This window comes from Blennius ocellaris, assembly GCF_963422515.1.
Source record: "Blennius ocellaris genome assembly, chromosome: 10".
In the NCBI taxonomy this organism is placed as follows: Eukaryota; Metazoa; Chordata; class Actinopteri; order Blenniiformes; family Blenniidae; genus Blennius; species Blennius ocellaris.
In genome coordinates, this window is record NC_137659.1 from 5,875,284 (window position 1) to 5,899,360 (window position 24,077).

The 24,077-nt window shown below is 42.7% G+C and overlaps 1 protein-coding gene across 1 annotated transcript in view; it reads left to right on the forward strand.

Annotated features, from left to right (window-relative positions):
- cadm3 (cell adhesion molecule 3) overlaps nucleotides 1-17,177 on the forward strand; it is a gene marked incomplete at both ends in the record, with an annotated part of 85,856 nt that extends 68,679 nt beyond the window's left edge. The window contains 5 exon segments of the mRNA XM_080503209.1: nucleotides 1,558-1,722; nucleotides 2,329-2,419; nucleotides 9,281-9,453; nucleotides 13,459-13,584; nucleotides 17,059-17,177. Coding sequence (XP_080359335.1) covers nucleotides 1,558-1,722; nucleotides 2,329-2,419; nucleotides 9,281-9,453; nucleotides 13,459-13,584; nucleotides 17,059-17,177 — 674 coding nt within the window.
- Between the last annotated feature and the right edge of the window lie 6,900 nt (nucleotides 17,178-24,077).

Here is a 24,077-nt window from a genome sequence, read left to right on the forward strand (position 1 = left end):
GGATCAAATCGTGAGAAATGCGAGCCGTCTCCTAAGCAACAGTGAGCAAGCGAGTCCAAAGAAAGCTGGACTTAGCAACATTAGATCTTTAGCCTCTCTCGTTCGTTTGGTGTCCTTCAGTGTGGAAACATCACAAGCTGGCCTGGTTTGCAAACCCGAATGTGCTGCTGAGTGCAAGTCTGCTGATGTTGTATTACAGTGCTTCGCTCTGAGATTTTCAACTGCTGGCATCATGCAAACGGGACTTCCTCAGTTCTCAGGACTGAGGGGAAAATCCATGAGATGCAAAAACACTTCTGTATTACCAAATAAATTACGATGGGGAGACTGAATACACAAATAAATATTAGAAAATAAATGTTTTGAAAATGTTATCATGCATCTTTGAGTTACTATTTAGAGCCCGAATCATTGATTTTGTTTCACATTTGAACAGTGAGGACCTGTTGTGGCTCACTGAGTAGTGCAAGTTGTCTTGCAGTCCCAAAATTGTTGATTGTATTCGTACCTGACCCTATGTCCATGTGTCTCCAACTTTGTCCCAATTGTGGTCAAGTGCTGCGAAATGGAACCGTTTCTGCAGGCATGTGCGAAAGGAGAGATGTTACTGATCATGTCAAGTGTCTCAAAACTGTCTACATCTATTTTAAAGTTGATTTCTTGTCGTACTGCGTGAGTGTAGCGGTCAGCACTCTCTCCAACACAGCAAGAATATTTGTGGTTTGAGTCCAGACTTGAAGTTACCACATGGAAAGAGTTTGAATGTTCTCTGAGGTGAATTGGTTGGATTGTGTCTCTGTATTCCCCGGTGACGGACTGTGGCATGTCCAGGGTGGACCCCTTCTTGTGACCTTAAGTCTGAGAAAGAGGCTGGCTCAATTGATTCTTGTCTGTCGTCGTTTTTTCTTTTTTTTATTTCTCTTTCCTTGTCTGATTGTCTTAAAGATATATATGCAAAAAATAACTATTTGATTATATGTATAGAAATGGCTTGTTAAGTAATTCATCATTGACTGAGCTTCAGTCACCTGATGAAGTTGAACTCATGACTATAAAGATAGACTCAGATAAACTGTTGTAATTTCCTATAGGGCAAAATGATAATATACACCACTGGTTAAGTATGTCACTTATTATTGTATGCACCACCGAGTGAGTCAGCAGAAAGAAGCTGATTCTTTTATGGAGGAAAATGATGATATTCTTTTGAAATTGCTGTAAACATGGTTGGGAATGCATTGTTAGACGTACAGTACATGTAGCATGTAATGATAGATAACAGAACCAAACACCCAGGGGCACAAGGTAACTGCAGAGAAAAGCCATTTTTCATTTAATGGTAACAAATGGGGGTCATTGCTGTTTAGTGCAGTTCTACCAGATAAAACCACTGCATTGTAATTACAGTAAACATTTTTTTTTCTTTCAATGTCAAAGCTCGTGTGTTGTCTCTCTTTTGTTTCCTGTTTGTTCATCTGTGCAATACTTGTCCCTGGTTAAAATGCAGACGCCCTCCTATTGACCGTCTCCTCCCTCTCTCGTCCCTCCTCTCCTCAGGGCACATGGTTGAGCCCGTCCCTGACGACTCCACGTACAACGTGAGCAGTGAGCTCACCTTGGAGGTGACCAGCAGTGACGACAACGCCCTCATCACCTGCGCCGTTGACCACCCATCCCTCGCCCCGGGGGACAAGAGGAGCGAGCAGATTCTGCGGGTGTTGTGTGAGTTAGCTGAGGGAAATCACAGAGGCTTGTTGGGGGGGAAATAGGAATGCTAAGGTAGAGGAAAGACAAATGTTAGAGGGAAAGGTAAAGTAAAACATCAACCTGCCCTTTTTTTCTGTTTTATTGTGCTCTGACCTTCTCTTTTTATTGGGAAGTATAAGCACATTTTCTCCCTTTTTCGCTTTGATCTTTGCTCCAGTAATTTCACATTAGCAACCTGTAATAAGGACCACACAGGAATTTCACCTTACTCCGTCGGTGCACTTAGCCAAGAGTTGAGTCACAGTGGATAAGAGAAGCAGGTTATCATCTTAAATGAAACTATAAATGGAGCCACAGAGTCTTTGTCAGTGCTGCCACCCTGTGGGCAATAGATCCCCACTGCATGGTGGAGGGAAAGCGATGTTGTTGTATAAGGGGGAGTTATGTCATTGTGGGAGGCAGATAAATGGTGACGCCTACAGGCTGTAGGTGGGAGTAGATAGAGATGAAGAATGAATGAAACCGTCTGAGCCGAGTGCGTGTGTGTATGGTTATGAATCCAATGTTACGTAACTATGCTCTGTGCCTTTGTGTGTTCTTGTGTTTGTCTTCCCTGTGCAGATTCCCCGAATGTGCAAATCCAAGCTGGGAGCAGTCTACCTCGAGAAGGGGAGAAGTTTTCGCTTCGATGCTTGGGCATCGGCAATCCTATGTAAGACTCGTTCACACAGCAGACACAGCGGACAGACACTGTTTAAACATGTTCTAGAAGAAGCTACATGCATGGCTTGTCCATGCCTCCACAAATCTGATTGCAATGAGAAGCTCATTATTGACTTCTCTACAGATCTCTGTGAAGGCACATTCATAAAATTCAGGTGTGTTGGAGCAGTGAGGCATTCAAAGACTCTATGATCGTGGCCCTGCGCGACCAAGACTGCCCACCTCTGGTCTAGACATTTTATACATGCCCACCCACTTATTTAATTTGCATTTACAAAGGCAAAAATACTGCTTTCCAGTTTATTGACTTAGTGCGACAATACAAAGACAGTGATTAAGTTAAAAAAATGCTGCTATATAGCATTTCCTGCACTCCGGTGTGACTGTATCAGCATATAAGTAGTAATGAAAAACACCAATGTTTGGAGAACATTTGCAGCAGAACTTTGGCTTTCTCTGCCAATTAGAGGTGCTAAATGCTCCAGCGAACAACCTTCCATGTACAAATTTTCAAAGTGAACCCACTGTAGTAATTCACCATTGTCACTGACCAAATCGATAGCTTTTAGCGGTGGAGATCCTCTTTCCAGCGACTGACAGCACCCTTGTTACCTCAGCTGTGATTTGCAGCGTCTCACATTCGTGGGGGAATACGTTTACAAGACATTAAAAGACACAGACCAACAGTTTAATGATAGAGTAAAAAGTATCAAGCAGCTGAACTTTATTTACACTGACGTTACACTTTAGTTCTGCACTGAACTCAGCACAAAAGGTTGGACTGGGACGAGAACGATGGCACTAAAGGCAATTTGAATCAGAGATAATTTGATTGTAGTGCTGATAAAAACATTAGATACATTTGCTGACTGACATATATTGCGCAGTCCATTACAGGAGGGCTTACTAACATTTAGCTTCAGCTCAGTCGGTCATCAGGAACTGTTTCAATGCCCTCAACTGAAATCTGAAGAGAAGTCATCTGAGTCAATAAACTAAGTAATGACTTCATGCTGTAGCAATAATGACTGAATACAGCGCATTCGATTATTGCTTGATCGACATGTTGTGATAGTGGTTAGCACTCTCGACTCACAATGACGGAAACCCCTGTTTGATTCCAGTTTTGTGTGTTGAGTTTCTAATTGTGCGTTAGAGGGTTTTTTGTCTACATCAGGTTTGTTTCAAAGTCATACATACAAGGTGAAATGGCGTCTCTAAATTCCCCATAGGTGTGTGTGTGGTTGTCTGTCTCTCTGTGTTTGCCCTGTGATGGGCTGGTGACCTGTCCGGGCTGTAGCCTCCGTTTCACCCATACTCAGCTGGGATCAGTTCAACCTCCTGCCACCTTCTCTTGGAGAAAATGGATGGATAGACTTACTGAATTTTTAGAGGATTTTACTAGATAAGGTAGACAGGTAGATAAGGTAGGTGATTGTCACAATGTGCTGTGGGCCTTCCCCCTTTTACTTTTGACAGTGAAAGCAAAACTACTAATTATTTTATTAAAACACACAATTTAAGAACTATTTATTGTGTGTGTAATATAACGAAAACAGAAAAACATGACCATCTGGTATTACCTTCCAGGGGCCATGCCCCCAGCTACCTGAAGGACTTGACCGGCCCACACAACCCAGCATATTCCCTCTGTTCCACTCACACACTCCAACTCTACACCCGCAGGACTCGAAACAGGATTTGGTGGTGCAATGTGGTGCAACGTCTTTTGAGGAGGCTCCTCCTCTTCATCCTCCTGCTCTTTGAAAAAGCCTGTGTTAGATCATATGTGCAGGAGACACACTACATGTAGTACAAGAGGAAAGTTTGAAAAAATATAGTGAAACAGAGCTCTTCAGCTTTGATTCATTAGTATGTTTGTTATAATACGCTTTTTATGCAGCAGACTCACACTACTCCTATAATAAACGTTATATATCAGATCTTTTTTTTATTCGACCACGTCATTTTTGCAGTTACTGTCGTGTGTTTATACTGTATGTCACACATCACATCCCCTCTTGCTATGCTTGTAGTGTATCTATATATGCGTACAATGATAACTGCACTCAAACCAGGTGCGATCGCTGAACACTGCGCAAATGAGAGTACGTGACAACATTTGGATAAACGCTACCTGCACACTACGTAACACCTTGGCTGTGAAAACATGTATTGATGGGTGCTCCGGCTACATTAAATAGATCAGGATGGGTGTTACAATTCTTACTTTAATTGAGGCTTTCACTTTGGCAATGTGACAGCTTTAAGTAGATTTTAGAGCCACTTTAGTCTCGCTCACAATGAAGCAGACACACCTCTAAACATCTCTACATTTAGGTGTCGGATTTCACGCAAGTGCTCGCCACCATGAAATACTACAATTGTCTGCACGCTCACACACCTGCAGGCTGTTTGTGCAGGTAATAACGGCGCCAATCTGGACGTCCACGTGCAGAAACACCGCAGTCAAACGCTAACGATTTATTTGCAAATAGTGGTTTGTTTGAACGTGACTTGTGTGCAAGCACACGTGGGTGCAGTTAACAAAGACACCTGCTTGTACAAGCTCGCGCGTGTTCACTGATACAGTGTGTACACAATATTTCTGATACACACTGAAACCAACTGCACCTCGCACCTCGCGTCTTAAATCCTGCCCACACAAATACACTCTTTCCCCTGGCCTTTCTGCATTATAGATGAACCTCCATCGATCTGGCTCCCCTCCTCTTATTCTCCCTCCCCGCCCGCCGTCTCATCCCCTCGCCGGCTCTCTCTCTCTCCATCATCGAGTATCTCTCTGCCGCCGTGTCACTCACAGCTCGTTTGTTCCTCTCCGTCATGTCACAACGCTTCTCACTGCTCTCTCCTTGCCTCTCCTCTCCGTCCTTTCCTATAACTCTCCCCTATCTCTCCCTACACCTTTTCCCCTTGAACCCCCCCACACCCACCCACCCATCCCTCTTGCTTTGCTTGGCTCCTCTGTCACTCCTTCTCTTCTCCTTCTCCCCCTCACTCTCTCTGTCTGTTCTCCCCTCCTGTCAACTCCTCACAGGAGTGGCTAGGATGAGCACTAGCTGGTGAGTTTGATTGGCAGGCGGAAGTCTTTGGGCATGATAGAAGAGGAGGTGACTGTCAATGTATGTATGTGCCTTAATAGGAGGAGAAGTGATAAATTATAGATGATAAAAAAAAGCAGTCTGGGGATTGCATATGCTTGAATTTTTATTTTTTTTATTTGTGATACAATTAGACTCGGTGGACAAAACCATGCACTGAATTATGGATATCCCCCCCACCACCAGGAATAGACCCATTCTATGGTAATAAATGGCTCCTTCTAGTTGGAAATGGCCTTGACAGTTCAAAAGTACAAGGTTCGGCTCCCACTTGGTTCACATGTTTCTAAAAATGTACTTAACTTGAAGTTAAGCGGCCGGGGACGAATGCATCCTCTAAGTGTCAGAGGATGTACATGAGAGAAAAACAAATGAAAATATGAAAAAAAGAGAGAGAGAGAGAAGGGAGGAAAGGAGAGGGAAGGAAAACAAACTGACAGGAGAGGTAGAGGCAAGTGGAGAAAAACGTGGGCGGAGGGGAGACAGAAAGGTATGGTGACAAGCACAGAATGACTAAGACGGAGAGGGAGACAGAGAGAAAGAGAGAGAGAAAGAGACAGAGAGAGAGAGCATGTGTGTGTCTGCGAGACGGGAGTGTGCTCAGCTATGTGCACCGTCGCCTGTGGATGAGCTAGTGTCCAATCACATCAGATACAGGTTGCCCCTGCAGCTGTCAGTCAAATCCCAATCACCGCCAACAGCACCTTCCCTCCGACACACCTAGCCACTCACCACCCCCCACCCCAATCAAATCCAATGAATGTCACACTCCATCCCACGATACACACTTTCCTTTCCTCTGCGGTCGCGTCCTCGCGAATTACTCCGTGCATCAAATTCTGCGCAGTGCTTCCTTGACGCCTCGCGGCTAAAACTTTCTAATAGAATAGAAAGGAATTTGTGCTCCACATTCTATTATAATTCTCATCTATTTGATCAGTGTGGCCAAGGGAGAGCTCACAATCGCATCTCATTTCTCCCCTCCAACTCGTTTAACGGGGTTAAACTCGCGAAGACCGTTCACTCAACACATTTACAGCTAAAAAGCTTTGCATAACTTCCACGCAAGCTTCCTTTAAGCTTCCCGAAGCGTTCAAGGTCACGGACATGTTTAGAAAACAGCAGGTGACGTGTAACAAGATTACAGTAATCTTGCAGATTCCTCAAAAGCCAAGGTGGTCCAGTTCATGTTCAGTTTGTGTCTTAATGACAGCAGTTTCTTTGAAAAGACCACAGTCACTGCAGCCAAAGCCTAATTGATCCTGTTCAGCAGAGAGCTTCATCGTAGTGATTGTACTCCATCAGGATCGTCATCACTGCACTTGAGAAAACTTCTTCTCAATCGCTTAAAATGGCATATTCACCTTTTTAATTTAGTTTGAATGACTTTTGCTGGTGCCCCACCGTTTTATTTTGAGATTTTATTGCAGATCAGACTGCTTCTTTAAACTCTCTGACCGAATGTTTTTCAGTATAATCATAAACCTGTGGTGAACTAACTGGCAGAGGCAGGATTTATTTCCATATCAAACAATCAAACTTACTCGTGCAGTTTACAACTTCCATGCAGGTTGGCGAAGTTCAGTGTGTTTCAAAGATGATTGACAAGCCCACAATAAGACATGGAGCAGTCAGAGAACAGCATTATCATTCATTTGAAGTAGAAGCCTTATTCGTCCTACTTTTAGCTTTGTTTTGGTTTCCACTTATTCTGGAGGGAAATATCTTGCTCTTTGACCTCTGAATGCTCCTTGTTCTTCACCAGGTGACTGACGCCTATTGAGTAGCAGTAGGCTGATCACTCCCCCAGGTGTGTGGGTCTTTTATGGATAACCTAAAACTGGAAATTATAAATTCACAGCTGTAAAAAAAAAACTAACAAAATTTGTATTGACTGAGACGAACTACAAAGAGTTTTTCTTTATTGTTCATATAAAACCGGTGAATAGAGTAGCTCTTGGTCTGTCTGACCTTGGGATTGAGTGCCACAGATTGGTTTTAAAGTCGAGAAATTAATAAGATTTCATCTAATGCATTGTTAGAGTTCTTAAGGACTTGTTCAATAAATAAATAAAATGTAAAGTGTTACGCAGAATAACACCCAGCTCATTCTTTAGTGATCTAAATATAAAAAACACCAGTGTCAGTTGATGTGATATATTTATTTGTGTGAGGGATTAAAAATAAAAAAAAGATTTTATAAATTAGCATAATTTAAGAAATCTTGTATTAATAATTTAGGAAAAACACCCAAAAGCTCATTCTCTGCCGTGATAATGATTACCACTGGGAGAGGGTGGGATATGCATCCCCAAAATACCCATAATTACAATGAAGAATGTCTTCAAGCGTATCACGACTTTTGTATAGTGTTTACTAATGCATGCAGTCTAATTGAGAGGTTCCCACCTAAATGAGGCTCATGGCCGGAATAAAACGCAGGATTTAGACGTGCATCACGGGGAATACCATGGTGGTCCGACCAGGCGGCGTTCTGCACTTTAACTAGAGGCTGCTTAACAGAAATCGACTTTCGTCTGTCACATTTAATAACACTGAGCGAGTTACAGCCTGTAAATGTGAAGTTAATTGTTCAGTTAATTGCACATTATCTAGTATTTGGAGGTGGCGGAAAACAACAGCTGATAACATTTTAGTGCCTTCATCCAGATGATGTATCCAAACATGGACACACTTGTTTTAAATGCTTTATGCCTTTTTCAATTCACACGACTTCCTCTCCGGCCTTGATCGGATTTATATTCCTGAAAATGAAATGTATTCAAAACTTTGACACAGTCTTTCCAAGTGTTTACTCCACGGAGACTGTCAAAGGAGCAGATTATGTTTTTCATTAGCTTTCAGCCAGTTTGAGAATTTTGCCCAAAAGCAACAACAGATAGAGTTGTTGTTATACACCCCGGAATCATGCGGCTGCATTATGAAATATTGGGGAGAAAGGAGCTTTTATTTCTTTATTTTTTTTGGTCCTCGTGTTTAACATTCACTGTACAGATCTCCACCTGACAGAAGCTGAGATTTTTGTACATTTCGGTGTCGCTGGGAGTTTTTCCACATTTCCAAGAGTGATTAATCAGTCCAACACATTCAGGTCTGTCCCTGATTCAGATTCCCCATCATTGTAATTACTGTACAGCGCTTAAGGACTCGCACATTTACATAATTGATTATTTTATCAAGGTATGTCTCGCGATCTCTCTCATACACAATCTGTTATGCAGAATGGATTTTTTTGAACATGAGCTGATTTGAAATGCTGATCATTCTTCTGTTACCTCTATTTCTTTTAATCTGTTTTTTTTCAACTATACATTCCTCCCAACTGAATCCTTTCTTTTACTGTCCGCTACAACAACTTTGACCTTTTGTCCTATCATTCATTTACCTTTCCTCCCTAAGAGTTTTAACTGTTTATACATCTTTCAATTCTTTGTTCTCACTTGCTCTCTTCTCCTGCTTTTATCTTTTCTTTTTCATATTCATTACTCCAAGTCTCCCCTTGCTTCCCTCTCCCTTTCTCCCTCAACTTCTCCTCCGATCACATCCTTTTCTCTATCCTGCAGCACGTGTCACAGCCCCTCTGCTTCTCTCATCACTTCACTCCTCTTTTGATTTCTTTCTTTTCTTCTTCTTTTTTTCTATTCTCTTTTGTGGCAGGAATACAGTTGAGCTTGGGATTGTCATTTGTTTTTGCCTCTCACTTTCAGGCCCACCACCTATATGTGGGAGAGGAAGGATGGAGAGCTCCCCTCGCTGGCCAAAGTCGATGGTGCTGTCCTGCATTTCCCGATGCTCAACAAATCAGATAACGGTGTCTACATCTGCCACGCTGACAACGGCATTGGAAACAACCAGGGGGAGTACACTCTCCAGGTGCAAGGTAATAAGACACACATGAGAAGAGAGGAATAATGTGAAGATGTGAAGAAGGGGTTGGAGTAATGTAAATGAAGGGATGGGTTGGCGTCTTTTACGTTCTTCATCATGTTTTTTTTTTTTTTATTTCTTCGGTCGTTTGTTGTGGCTTTGCTTGTACTTCCATCTTTTTCTGATTTTCTTTCGTTTCTTTCCTCCTGTTTTTGTTTGTTTGTTTTTTTTTTGTTTTTTTCTCATCCAACCGCGCCACCGTCATAACCACCGGCATCGCTTTGCTATCCAAACCGCTTCCGCTGGTTTTTGCGCTTTTTTCCCCCTCGCCTTTATGTGTCCCGGTCGTTCGATCCACGCCGTATTTTTGCGCTTCGCTTTGCCCGTTCCTCCTCCACCTCCTCCCACTAAGATCCAAGAGACCCCAACTCCCCGGATCCCAACATCCCAACACTTGATTCAACCACCTCTTCGTCTTTCCCTCCTTCTCCCACCACTCCATCACCCCTTCCTGATGTTGTCACTGGCTCTGGCACTGATTCCACTTCCTTCTCCACCTCCTCCTCCACCTCCTCCTCCACCTCCCCCACTCCTGATCTCATATCCTCCTCCACCACCTCCCCTCCTGAGTTCATCTCCATCTCTTCCTCCTCTCCTGATCTCATCTCCATCTCCTCCTCCTCTCCTGATCTCATCTCCACCTCCTCCGACTCCTCTCCTATAACGGCCGATGAGTCACATGCCATCTCCACCTCCTCGACCACCGCCCTCTCCAACCTGCTCTTCCCTGACCTGCCAGCCTCTCCAGACTCTTCTTCCTCCTCCCCAACGCTCCCTCCATTCTCCTCAAGCATCAACCCTTCCTCCACCACTCCCTCCTCCTCCTCCTCCTCCTCCTCCCTCGCCTCCTCCCTCGCCTCCTCCCTCGCCTCCTCCCTTACACCCTCAGATTCAGTCCGGCTGAATGGAGTTTACACTTTCCCAGGTAAAACCAGTCATACACTTTCACACACACTTGCAACAATGCGAGAAGTTTTGTAATCGATTGGAAAAGCCAATGAAGTAGCTACTTCTTAAACTTGCTTTCCTTCAATTCACGAACTGTGGTTGCACTGTGGTAGCAGTCAGAGATACTGGGAGTTTGTTTGTACATGCCTACGACCCCTGAAAAGATAAGCAAGATGACGGACAAAATGGCATTCGTGTGGCTGTGTCACAGCTGTTTACATGTTTTTTTTTCTTGTTTCCCCTCTTTCCTCCCTGATAACCTCCAACCCTTAACCCTGACCTCATAACATACCGCCCCATTTATTTTACCAACCAACCATCGCTCTATCCACCCATCAATCTAAACATTCAACAATCCATCTACTCATCCACTTGAGAAGATGAGGCAAACAAGATTCCAGGTATAACTTTTTCCACCAGTCACCTGTTGTTTTGACTTTCTGTCGTTCCAACTTTAGGTCCACGTGTCTGTACGTCTGTCTCCTCACTTCCTGTAGTTCTGTCAGTCTCTCTGTCTGTCTGTCACACTGGGACTAGTCTGGGGACCCTTTGAACTCCTGAGCGAGGGGATGAATATTTTATACTCCTGCCCACGTAATGCTCTGTTGTTGCCTATATATACTCAGACGGTCTCCAAACACAACACAACACACATTCAGACCACGCACTCACATCTAGTTCTCAAAGACACGCACACGCCCCCATAAGTGGTACAAGTCATTTACAGTGTTCTGCTTCCTCTGTGTGTTTTCTCTGTATGTTTTCTCTGTATGTGTGTCTTTGTCTATGTGTGTGTGTGTATGTGTGCGTGTGTGTGTACTGGGGTGCTGGCGGGTGGGGAGAGTGGGGTCAAGCATCGAGGTGTTCTTGGGTCTTGTCTGCTTTCCTTTGATGCTGACAGCAGGATTTATAGGGCTCGTTCTCAGTCCCGCCTCGTCAGCGTGCCCCTCTCACCTCCACACTGTCCAGCCAGTGTGTGCGTTTGGCTTTTTGTGTGTGTGTTTCTGTTACTCAGATTTTTTGCTTCAAGTCCCTTCCCCTTCATTCACTTTGTTTTTTTCTTCCTTTCTACTGTCCTCTATATGCGGCCAGCCTCTGGTTGGCTATTATCGGGTCCTTTCCTTCTCTGGCTGAATCAAATTATACTATTTTTTCCTGCAACATTGGACGTTTGACATATCCCAGCTGGTTGTAATGTGTTTAACCCCTTCCTCCTTCAGCTTTGTACACATTTTGGTTGTCAGTGGCTGTTGCTGTGCCTCGATGTTTCTTTCCTGGAATCTGATTGGTTGTTTATGCTTCTTTGTTTCTGCCTCTTGTTGAATCTTTGCCCTCTACATTGGTTTGACCTCCTTGAACACTTCAAGTGGAAGCCAGTCTCTTTTCACCATCTTAACCCCCCCCCACCCCCTCCCCTCATTATCTCATTTTAAGTGTTATAAAGCTTTCCAGTATGAGAAGTGCTGCTTTTGACTTGTGCCTTTCTGCGTGACTTTCAAATTGACACCCAGCATTTGATCACATCTGAAAAGTCAGGCGAAATAAATGATGTATCAAATTATTTCCGCTTAGGTTGTTTCTTTTCTGAGAAACAAGCAGCGAAAGTGACTGATGTGAGGCAAAAACAGGGGCATAAGAAAATATCACATCTCTGTTGTTGGGGTGAAAAACATCTGTCACAAAAAAAGGGGGAAATATTGAGAAAAGTAAAGTGCAAATGGGAAGGTCAGAAAAAACAAGCTTCGCCTCAGTGGATAGGAGACACTTCTTATCCACACCACTGGGCCAGACTGTGATTCAAAAATATCCTGCAAGCACAACACTTCTATCCTTATAACTAATCAAAACTGTGAATCAGAGAGTATCGGCTTTATAACACCGACTCTGAGACCCTCTTCTCTAAAATAAAAAAATCTGTGTGGTGGGAAAGAAAAGCACAAAAACATCCAAATCCCAGTACAACCAAGCAGACTCTGCATTGAATGTGCAATGCTCGAATCAGATTTCTAAAGAAAGAGGTAAAACTATGCTATGTTCATACGGCCTTTAAATTATATTGTGAACAACAATCTGTTCTGAGCCATAAATCAAAACTGACCATTAAGAGCTGCAATGTAAACACATCTTTGATGCTTGAAGTGTCTTTAAATCAACCAGTAGAAAAATCTGTTCAGAACATCTGTTATGCGCGCACAAGCTGTACAATACTCAGAACCAATTTGTAATATCTGCAACATATTTACAGAAATATGCTTACTTGATAATGAATACACTACAGCTGAATTCAACAGATAAATTAGTGTTAAATCAAGTCATCACGACAATTATTCTGGGGCTTTGTTGGCCCCTGGGGGGTTTGCAGCCCTCATGCAAGGGTCCGTATTCCCTTATTGGTAATCCATTCTTGATCGTTTTCAGATTTCAATTCACAGAGGAGCTTAAAATCACTCAGTCATGGTGGAAATATAGGAAATCACCGCAGCAGGAGGGGCAGGGGGATTTCGCCTGGCATCCAGACAGACGTGTGTGCGTGCGTGCGTGCGTGCGTGCGTCTTATACTGCACGATCCTGTTATCTGTTAGTCACAAACGGGTTTTAATAGAGGGACATGCAGTGGCCTCCTTTCTTTCGCCTGGCTTTTTTAAATTTTATTTTCCACATCCTTGTCTTTGTCTTCTGAAGGTTTTCCACTGTGTATTAGATATTGACAAGTCCTCTCTGCCCCTCTCCTTCTGTCTCCTCTCTGTCACTCTCCCCATTATTCTTGCTCTCTCTCTTTTTCTATTTCTGCCTCCTTTCATCATCCGTCCCCCATTCCTACCAATATTCATCTGCCAACCCCCTTTTTCTGTCTCTCTGTGCTCAATCTCTTTTACCTCCTAATTTTTTCCCCCCTGCTGTTTTGTGTCACTCTGTCTCGTCCATTCTCTCTTTCCCTCACACGATTTCTTCCAAAATTCTTGTCCCTCCTTTCATTGTGTCTTCTCTCCTGCCCTCTCCTTCCCATAAGAACCCACAACCAGGTCGACCTCCTCGGGGGTGGACCACGCGGTGATCGGAGGGGTGGTGGCCGTTATTGTCTTCATCCTGCTCTGCCTCCTCATCGTCCTCGGCAGATACCTCATCAGACACAAAGGTCACCGGCTCACGCACCCGAACGCAGCAACACTGGCACACGCTCATGCATGCATGCATGAGTGTACACGCAGATACACTTGCATAAATATGTATACATGGGTATCGAGACTGGATCTCACACCTACCAACATGCGCATGAATATAAATGCTGGAAGACAGAAATGCAAATGCACTCGTACTTAAATGTGAATTCTTAGCCTAAATCTCACTCCCTCCATTCTCAAAGCAGAATAAGAAAGTGAATGAATGGCAATCAGTAAATGTTTATTCATTGCCTTTTAAAACATTTTGATTCTCACCACTTCCTGAGAGATTAGATTCCCTGACGTCAGCAAAGTGTCACAGGCATATTTTTTTTCTTCCTAATTTGAATATGAATTTAAAGGGACGTGGTCAAACTTGATTGCTTTCCTGCTCAAGACGGAAAAATAAACTCCCTCGGCGGGTTTTGTGGTTTTGCCGGTGCAAAACAGCAAATTCTTCCTCAATTCACTCCTATTCAGGTCTCCAAAGTTCACTTGTCTAAACAAACAGGATTCAATCTAATTCAAACATCTCAGCTCCAGCAGGGGACATTTAAAGGTAATCAGGACCTGTTTCAGTGCCCAGGTGGGACGTCTGATAAGCGCTTTGCCCGCGACCGTCACTATCGCCACAGCGAGCCAGATTCAATTCTTCACTTTGGTGCTTCGAGCTGGTGTCGAATATTGAGCGCGGCTGCAGGTTTTGCAGGTTCACGTCTGTGTCATCGTCCACCTGTTGCCATTAGTTAAACTGACAGCGGCTGGACGTAAAGGTTAACAAACACAAAGCCATGTAATCAAAGATTTATTCAAATGATGATTACTCTGTAAATAATTCACTGAAATAACAGAGAGGGGAAAAAAAGAAAGAAAAAAACGGTCCGCTTGCCAAGCTTTCCCTGCAGGTTTTAGCCATATTTCAAGGACTTTATGTGTATGCAGATATATTCTCGATTATTTTGTGGTCATATATGGAGAGGATAATAAGTCTGGTCTTCATTTGGAGATGGTCTGTGGCATCAGATGCTTATTTTATCCATGGCCACCGACAGACTTCTACTCAATGATCTGTGTCGCTTTTACATTTGGTGTTTTGGGCACTTTAATATTTAATAATCCTCCTGCTGCTCAGGACACTGTTACTGTTCACAATATTGCAGGTTCCCATTTTATATATGAATAATATTGTGAGATGAAGGGGAAAATGCATATGAATCAAGGCTTTGCCCCTAAGCCTTGTCTGAAAGGTAGACTATATATTCCAGGGGTTCCTCAGGGGTTGCATGAAGAACAAGGAAGACCTGGTTATTCAGTTTTTGTTTTGTTTTGGGTTTTTTTTTTAATAAGATTAAGCTGCTATTCCTGCTCTGCATCAGTCAACATCTTGTATTTCTCTGCATGTCTGGCATTAAACTGAGCACGGCTTAGTTTATCTTTGGCTTCAGTAAAAATAATCACTTTGATGCATCAATATTTCTTTTTGCACACTGGACAGGCATTTTTGCACGTAACCATGGTCATCTCTGCACACCAGCATTATAAAGATGCATAAACACAAACTTCCTCAAGCAGAACTGCATGCATTGGAAATGATATCGCTGCCTCCATCATGATAAAAGCAAAGTCGCTGTATTGCATGAATCATGTCCAGGGATTTTCATCTGATTCATCATATCGAATGTAGCCCCGACTGAGGCAACAAAAGGGCGACAGATGTTTTATATTATCCTGAATTTGTACCCCAAGTACATGTACTTTACTATGTCTTCAGAGAACATTTGCGCGACGATCAATAAAGCAACACAACGGTAAACAAAAGAGCTGAAATTTCATGTTTAAAATAAACTTGCTGGTTGTGAATTATGATTTTAAACATTAAAATTACATGGTGTAACCTGTAGTTTAATATGAGTAAAATGTATTACAGTAATGTGAGAATTTCTATTGTGTCCCTTCTACCTCTGACTCGATACCAGACATTGTCAGACTGGTGGATCATTTGGCTAATTTCCCCCAAAAATCGTTAGATTATTGATTTCACGGGTGACGAAAGGAGAAAGTACAATTGAACCAGTACCAATATCAATTGTAATTACTATATAATTATTGTATAACTAAATGCAGAGGCAGAGATAGCGTTATTTAATAAATCGGTAGTCATACCTCTCATATATGCTTGAAGTGGAAGTGCTCAGTCACAATTTGGCTGTTTGAGAGTGAAGATGACATGTTGGTTGCCGACAGAGAGCCATACACGATACTATATAACCTCATCTTCAGCAGCTGTTTGGTTTCACTTATAAAGCATCAAATTTAAATATCTTCACTAATGACGAAACTAATTGAAAAGTTGTTTAAGAATCACATCGCAGGTGGATGTGTTTTGACCAGCAATAGGTTAAATAACACAAACAAACTGGATGAAATCCGTTCTTGTGTCTCACATTTTAAAGTTTCAACCTTATTTTATGTCCGAAGAAAGCCAAAAAGAAAAGTACACATAAAACATATTTTGTAAACTGTTCTCAGGGCTTTGTGTCCTCGAAGTCTTTGTGCCCCTGATCATTTTACAACGCAGTGTTTCATCCATCCATCTATCTTCACACCACACGGCTGAGGGTCGAGGGGGAATGCAGCTGATCCTTTGTGCAAATTTGGGGCGGATGCGGGGTCCAGCAGACCGGTCGTTAGCCCATCACAGGGCAAACAGACAAACACACACTGAGATTTACTCCTCAGAGTCACTGATTGAGGTCAAATGCACGTCTATGGAGTGAAAAAAAAAGGAGGACATGCAAACTCCAGCCTGGCAACAGATCCTCCGGGCCAAAAGTAAAAACGTACACATTATACAGGTACATTCAGACCCTGTTTACACGATGTTTCAAGTGAAAGCGCATTTTGGTTTCGCAGAGAACAATACACACACCAAATATAAGAACACAACATTTTAGAAGACTGTTACTTAAAACTAGTGAAATTATCTGTCCGTGCAGCAAGTACGTTTTACTTGATAAGTCATCTTGAAATAAGATTTCTTAAATCTATATTTTGTAATGATACAGTAAAATCAAAGACTAAAAGTAAATAAGTTAATACCTTTTAAAACAAGCCAAATAAGCTATTGTTTCTAAAAAATAAGATTTTTAATATTGAAAAAAATGCCAAATAATTTGCAGTGCAGACCACAAAGTTACGATGACTGCCAACTATAAAACTATGGTTTCCACGGTGATGGAGCGTTTTCAAAAAATCTTGCATTTACAGTGTCTTGGGAGCACTGCGTGTTTTTGTGTGAAAACATTGCTGCGTAATCGGGGCCTTATCCACTTTGTGTCATTTTGAGTTTTGTAGCCTGAACAATGTTTTGTTATGGGTTTTTTTTCCTCCTCCCCTGGTCCTTATCTTTCTTACTCACTTGGCATTATTTTCCTCTCTTCCCGTCACAGGAACGTATTTGACCCACGAGGCCAAGGGCTCAGACGACGCCCCGGACGCCGACACAGCTATCATCAATGCAGAGGGAGGCCACTCCGGAGCAGAGGACAAGAAGGAGTACTTCATTTAGATAGAAGACAGAGTGGCGGAGGAAAGGAGCGTTGACGAGGAGGAGTAAAATTTGGAGGATGTAGAGTTTGAGAGGAAGGTGGGGGGGGGATGGGGGGGGGGCGGGGGAGAAGGAAATAACCTCCATTTGTTTTCACGACTCTTCAGTTCTTCACTCGGTGGGAGGGGGACGGGAGGGAAGGAACTGTGGGGGCAGGATAAAGCAGCAAGCTTCAACTTGTACTACCCTCTTTTGCATTGATACAGGGATGTGAGATTTTTGCACTGACGTACGGATGAACTGAAGTCACACACTCCACACCGCTCACACACACACACACACACAAACATATGTACATGAGTCAGCTCTTGCAGAAAATCCTCTTCTCACGATGACTCGAACGCTCGTAGATGCTCAGATTAACAAGCACGAGCCTCCTACTAACCCACCTGACATATTAACACATTTTCTTTCTTCTTTCTCTCTTTTTTTTTTTTTTACACTGTATTCTGTTTCTAACTGTCAGCGCGGGGGGGGGGGGGGGGGGGGGGGGGGGGGGGGCCAAGGGAAGAAAACTCAAAAATTGTAAGTCACATTCTGACATCGAGAGCTGACATTTCACTTCTCAAACCTCCCCCACAACACGCCTCCTCAACATTCAAGCCAAACCCAGGTCTGTCTCTTTCACTTCTCTGTGCTCATTCTCTCCGTCTAACAAGGCGGAATCTCTCTGTAAACACCCTCACGGCAAGAAAACCCATCGAAAGAAAAATCATTACCGGCAAACATAATCTCTCCTCTCTCACACTTTAATCTTTTTATGCCATCAACAAAAACTTTTTTTTTCCCCCCCCGCGTCCTCGAAAAACCCTGCCATCAAAGTTTCCACATAAAACATGCAACGCTCATGCAAAACTAGCATTCCCACCTTGTGCTATACCAAGCCAAGGGGCTCCAGTATACATATATAAATATATATAAATATATATATAGAATTATATAGCATTCTTTTTACTTGACAGAACATGTTTGGTGTGCTGTAAATACACACTTTCTCTCTCTTTCTGTCCTGTTTCTACCTTCTGTCTGTCCTTTCTCTTTGCCTCTTCTCTTTCTGTCTACAGCTCTCCTGTATCCCATTTACGGTGCGTTACAAGCACTACAGTAACTTATATACTCAAAAAAAAAGAAAAAAAAAGCCTGCCTGTTTTTATTACATGCGTGGAAATGCAGAGACTAAAAATATCAATATCTGGGGGGAAAAAAATAAAAGGATGAAAAATAACAACGTTATTGCGATGAAAACTAACCTTAACTGCAAATATTTGTATGAAGAATGTTTTCCTTCAGGTTTTTTTCTGTTTTTTGGGGACCTACTAGAGGATGTCTCTCCTCAGTGTCTCGGTGTGTTACTGTCAGTGTTAACAGTTTACAGTGTCTAAGTCGATGGATCTAATTTGCATCCCCTGCTCTGATTTTGAGGTGTAGTTTCAATGCTGTTCATTTTTTTTTTTTTTTTATGTTCATTTTCCTCTCTCTGCGTGCTGCATTCAGTGCTGCCATTTTCTCCCCTGTACTGGTCTTGTCTTGACCCCTGTGCTCCCAAACACTAATCCGTAGCAAAACCCTGGGTCGAACATGGCTTCCAAAGGTGTCCTAAGTGTTTTGGGGAGTTTACTTGGAGTACCGCTGCTTGTGCTTTTTGGACCGATGTGGTGTTCTTTCCACTTGGCCCCGCTGAACCTTTCCGCTCACCTTCACCGGGCCCACCTCCCACGGCGAGCAGCTCGCCTCGGCGAGGCCACCTGGCGCTAAAAGTCCTTGAGTAGTAACATCACGACTTCCGCTAAGAGGCTGGCACCCTCCGTGCTTGGAGGAGGTGAAAATAATGCTTGCTTGCTTTCCTGCCGCGGGTCCAAACAGGACTGCCGACACACATTATGACAAACGCTCCATTGGTCGTTTCTCTCGAGCAGGAATCGTTGGCCAGCTTAGCAAAAGGTTTCCCATAAACGAACAGCGTTTCATTAAGGTTGGGACTTCGTCTTGGCAGTGGAACCCTCCGCTTTGGCCCGGTCATGGGAATTGATTGCAATCTAACTAAGAGGTTCTGGGCTCCAGACTGCACACGTGCCAAGGTTTGGTCTGGTGGGCAGGATGCCGAGCTCGAGTCCGGGCCGCACTAACGCTGAAGAAAGTCATTTAGAGACTTAAATGTCCTCCTCTCTCTCTTTCTCTCACTCTCTTCCTCTTTTTCCCCCCTCCCACCGCTTGGCTCGTCCATTTCTTTTCATTCTTTAATCAATCATCCCGTCTGCGTCCTGATCCACCTTCACCCCCGTCTCTCCTCCCCCCATCACTCCTTCCCCCCTCGTCTCCCCCACTCCATCTCCGATCGATGTCCGATTCTCCTTGAAGGTCTTTCATTGCGAAGTCCACATAGACGTGTCGTAGAAGTAGCGCCTCTAGATTTGCCAACATGCGCCGCCGGCTCCCCCGCGGCAGGTTTTGGAAGTGTTTCTGAAAAGGAATCCATTTGCTGTTGTCAGTCAACCCGTAGACAGTTAAGTCTGTGATAGATTTTTTTGTATACCTTTTTTTTTCGGGAACGTTCAGGGACTGTGCTTTTCGTACCTTTCCCCCCCCCCACCCATACTGTTGTGAACCGCTACCTAGCTGGCCACTTTGAAAGGAAGTAGCCTCGGCTAGAATCTCTATAAGCTAGCTACACTACAAAGGTAATGTGACCTGATGCAAGGTCAGCTGTCGTTTCATTTGTTTTATGTATATATTTTTTTCCTTAGACTTCTTGGGTGGAATTTGGGATTGAAAAGTTGATGCTGTAGTCAGCCTAAGCAGTGCTTGAAATCTGTTTGGATGTGTGCTGGATGGTTTGAAAACCAGGATTACTATTTCTAAACCTTCAGAGCTGTTTTGAGTGGAGATCGCTGTGCAACACTTGTCAGCTCGTCACAGTCGTCACGTCTGCAGATCAGAGGTCCGGCTCCGTCTCGCCGAGCCAACTGTCCACTTTGAAGATGTCGCCATTAATTTGTATTTAAACGCCCGTCTAATTCTGCTCTGCGAATGGAGAAAGGAAAACATGCCTCATACTCAACAAAGTGTAGTGTCTTTTAAGAAAAACTAATGGACCTGTATTTGCCTGTAAGTTATCGTCCTGTCCTTCGTCTTAGTTAATGTGCTAGCATGTAGCTTGCATGAGGAATGGTTGGAAACTGTAGATAGTGCCAGAGATGAGAAGAAGTGCAGACAGCTCCCATGAGACGTGAGGCCGCCAGGCGGACCTCCCCTGCTGGTCTCTGATCTGCAAACACAGTCTGTGTCCCAGTTAAATCCGTCTGTACCTCCTCAACACTGATGCAACTGACCAAGTAGAACTCGTTCAGCTTTTTCTACCCCCACCCCCACCACTGCTACATTAAAAACCACACAGAAGTGCAGTGTCGCTGAATATTGGTCCAATTATATTCCATTGCATCAGTGCAGTAATGAATAGCTGTCACCAGATGCCAGCAGACAACAGCTTTTCTTCTCCGTCTCCAGTCAGTCGGAGTCTTTCGGCCCGTCACTTCACTCACCAACTCATCGTCAGGCGATCGCACACTAGCTGCCACTCATTTGATTCGATTTTTTTTTCCTTTGGAGAGTAATGAAACGTTTTGAATTATGTTTTGTGAAAGGTGTGCATAATTATAAATTTGTTACTTTCAATTAAAAAAAAATTTCTTGAAATTAGGGTTTTCCAACACTTGAAGGTCAGAAATGTAGTTTTTACATATTTTGTTTGGTTGTTTTTTCCCCAACGACCATTTTTATTTAATTTCGTGTAAATAGTGTTGCCTTTATTGGATACTCTTTACAACCGCGCTCATACACACTTTGCACACACACTTTAATTACACACACACGTTCACGCACATTGTTGAATATGCACAGCAGGCGAGACGTCTGAGGCTCTGGTGTATCTGTACATATGTGTGTGTGTGCGTGTGTGTATGTGCAGGTGTGTGTGTATATGTGTGTTTGTGCAGGAGTGTGAGGTGTGTATCAATTGACCCAAACAAACTCCGGAGACACTTTTACATGTGCTGCATTCACAATGTTCTTATTTGGGTGACTAAAACGATGTCTTTGTTTTTGGTGTTATGATTTCGGATGAAAAGTCTTCCTTTTTAATAAATCTCCATATCACATGGGACTAGTATTGTCATGTTTGTTCATTTGTAGGCTGCCATGGCTGATGATGTCCTCAAGGCGAGACCCGGCCGCATGCAGTGGAGGGTCTCGCATCTGTTGGCTGTTACATTCATGAGGTATCTGTTTTGTTTCAGGCTTTTGTGTCGTTTTGTTTTCTTCCGTGTCTTTTTATTCTTTCTTTTGTTTTGTTTAAATGCCAGTTCAGTTGTTGACTTCAATAAAAAAAGCCTTTGGGTTAATTTCAACCACCTTGTTGCTCATTCTTCCTACTCAGAAACATCTCAGAATTGGATTTCAGCTTGAATTGGTCATTTTGTTATATCTGAAATTCAAATTTCACCTTGTCAAGTTCTGAAATGATGACACGTGAAATGTTTTTCAAAACTGTATAAAATCCACTGGATGCTAGACTTTTGGAGAAATTCCTCTTTCCCCGCATCGACCCACCTTCTTTCAAGCATTACGGCACTCCGGGTGGCTGGCTGAGTTCAAGGGTCATGCTCAGGGACACACAGTGGTGACCTGTCTGTGTGGGATTTGAACCTTCCACTTCTGTAGCCACTTGACCACCACTGCCCAAAAATCAATGGCTGATTAAAAAGGCACTCTATCCATCCAATGGGACCGTTTGAATTTTAGTGTTTTGCTCAAGCACTCTTCAACATGTGGATGGGGGGGGGGGGGGGGGGGGGGGCTGAAATCAAACCTGTACCTACTCCAGCAACTGAGCCACAGCTGCCCCAGATGCATTATTAATGCTCACAAATTCCACAAGCACTGGTAGTGATATTACCCAGTTTACACCCCAGACAGTTGGTCAGTCACAAGGCAAACACAGAGAAGATGACAACCGCAGACATGCAATTTAGAGTCGTCCATTAACCTTCAACAAAATTGTGGACTGTGCAAGGAAATGTTCAGGTGAACATGAAAACTCAGCATGGAAAGGTCACCAAGCCCGGACTCAAACTGGATATTTTGGACCATGCAGTGAGGGCAAAAACATACAGCCCATAATATACTGTATCAATCTGTAGTTCTCAAAGAGTGGGCTGAATCCCCAAGAGAGCTGCACGGAAACAGAAAATAGTCTGGACATCTGGGGAATGCTCTTTCTCAGACAAATATTTTTTTCATTTAATTATTTTCTCCCACGAGAAATTCTAATTGAGAGGGTATGTGTCTCACTTTGGTTTTTTAAATGTCTGATGTCTCTAATTCAAAGAAGATTCATGCTTCTTATTGCCTCTCAATTTCAACATTTGTTAACTAATTTATCTGACCTTGTAAAAAAGATTTTATTTATTTATTTATGAGGGGTGGGGTGCTGCTTCCACTCTGAAAACCCCTGGTATACAGCAGGAGTGTAAAATGTGTCACGTAGGCCAAAACTGGCCATCAAGAGGCTCCAATCAGTTACGTCAAGCCACCAAGCAAACGGAAAAAATGTCAATGAAAACACTGATTTTAAAACAAATTTTTTAAGAGTAATGGACATGAGAACTGAGCTGAGATATTAGTGATGATGCCATGAAAGAAAGCAACCTTGTTGCCGTCCCTGTCAGGGCTAGTTTGTAAAAACATGCATAATGTAACAGCGAGAAGCAGATTTATTGGACACTTCACTGTATATTGCACCAGAAAGTTTTATTAAAACTTGATTTATGTTGAGAATGAATTCATTTTCCATAGTAATTGGTTTTGTGAAAATAGAGATATTTTCATTACATGTACTCTGTGCCACAACAAAGAAAAACTTTAAAGTTTAAATTTGAAAGTTAGTCTCAAGATTAAATGTGGCCCAATAAACTAAAACGTGTGAAACATTCCTGATGTCAAACTTCAATGAAATTGCGTCTTTTTTTTTTACAAACGATATACTATGCAGCTTAAGAAAGCGTCCAACAGAGGGCAGTACAATATAGTACATCAATGTCTCCTGTGGGAAACAAAAATTCCGTTTGGGACTAAAACTGATAAAATTGCTGGCTGATTTGGTCAAATTTACAACACTAGGTTTTCATAACTTTATTGCACTTGTTCCATAATTCTGCTTATTTTCGCTCCAACAATGAAACACTTCTGCTGAACAGTCTCTGGATCTCAGTCTTCTTATAATTTCCCTTCGCCCACACAGACAGTCTGAACTGTGGTTTGGGTAGAAATTGGTGCCACATGTTTATCGTGACATGAAAGTTTATAAACCGCCTCACATTGTACATATACTACCAGTTAATTCTGCAGCAAGCAGTGACAATTCCAGTCACAGACTGATTGTAAAAATTTGTTTTCTTTAAAGAATTACGTTGAATCAAACCAACAAAAAACGTGCGTTAAACAAGTGTCACACCCCAAAATGATGTGTAACAACGTTTGCACGCAGTAATAACTTGAATATAATAAAATATACAGGACTTTTAAGCATTATTTTAGTGCCGCTTTATTAAAAAGTGCAGTTACAATTTCAAATCCCCCATTAGACGTTTTGTGAATCAAACTTTTGTTAGAACAAACTTTTCATTTCCTCATGGTTGGAAACACTGTGTGATCTGATTCTGTGCTGAGCAACGCTGCAAGACAGCAAATCAAAAATGTAAGAAAATGTCACAGTGAATTTCCTGTGGTCAGTCACAGACAAACATCAATACAGTGAATATTCATGACTCTTTTTATAGTTTAGTGATGGAAAAACTCAGCTAATCC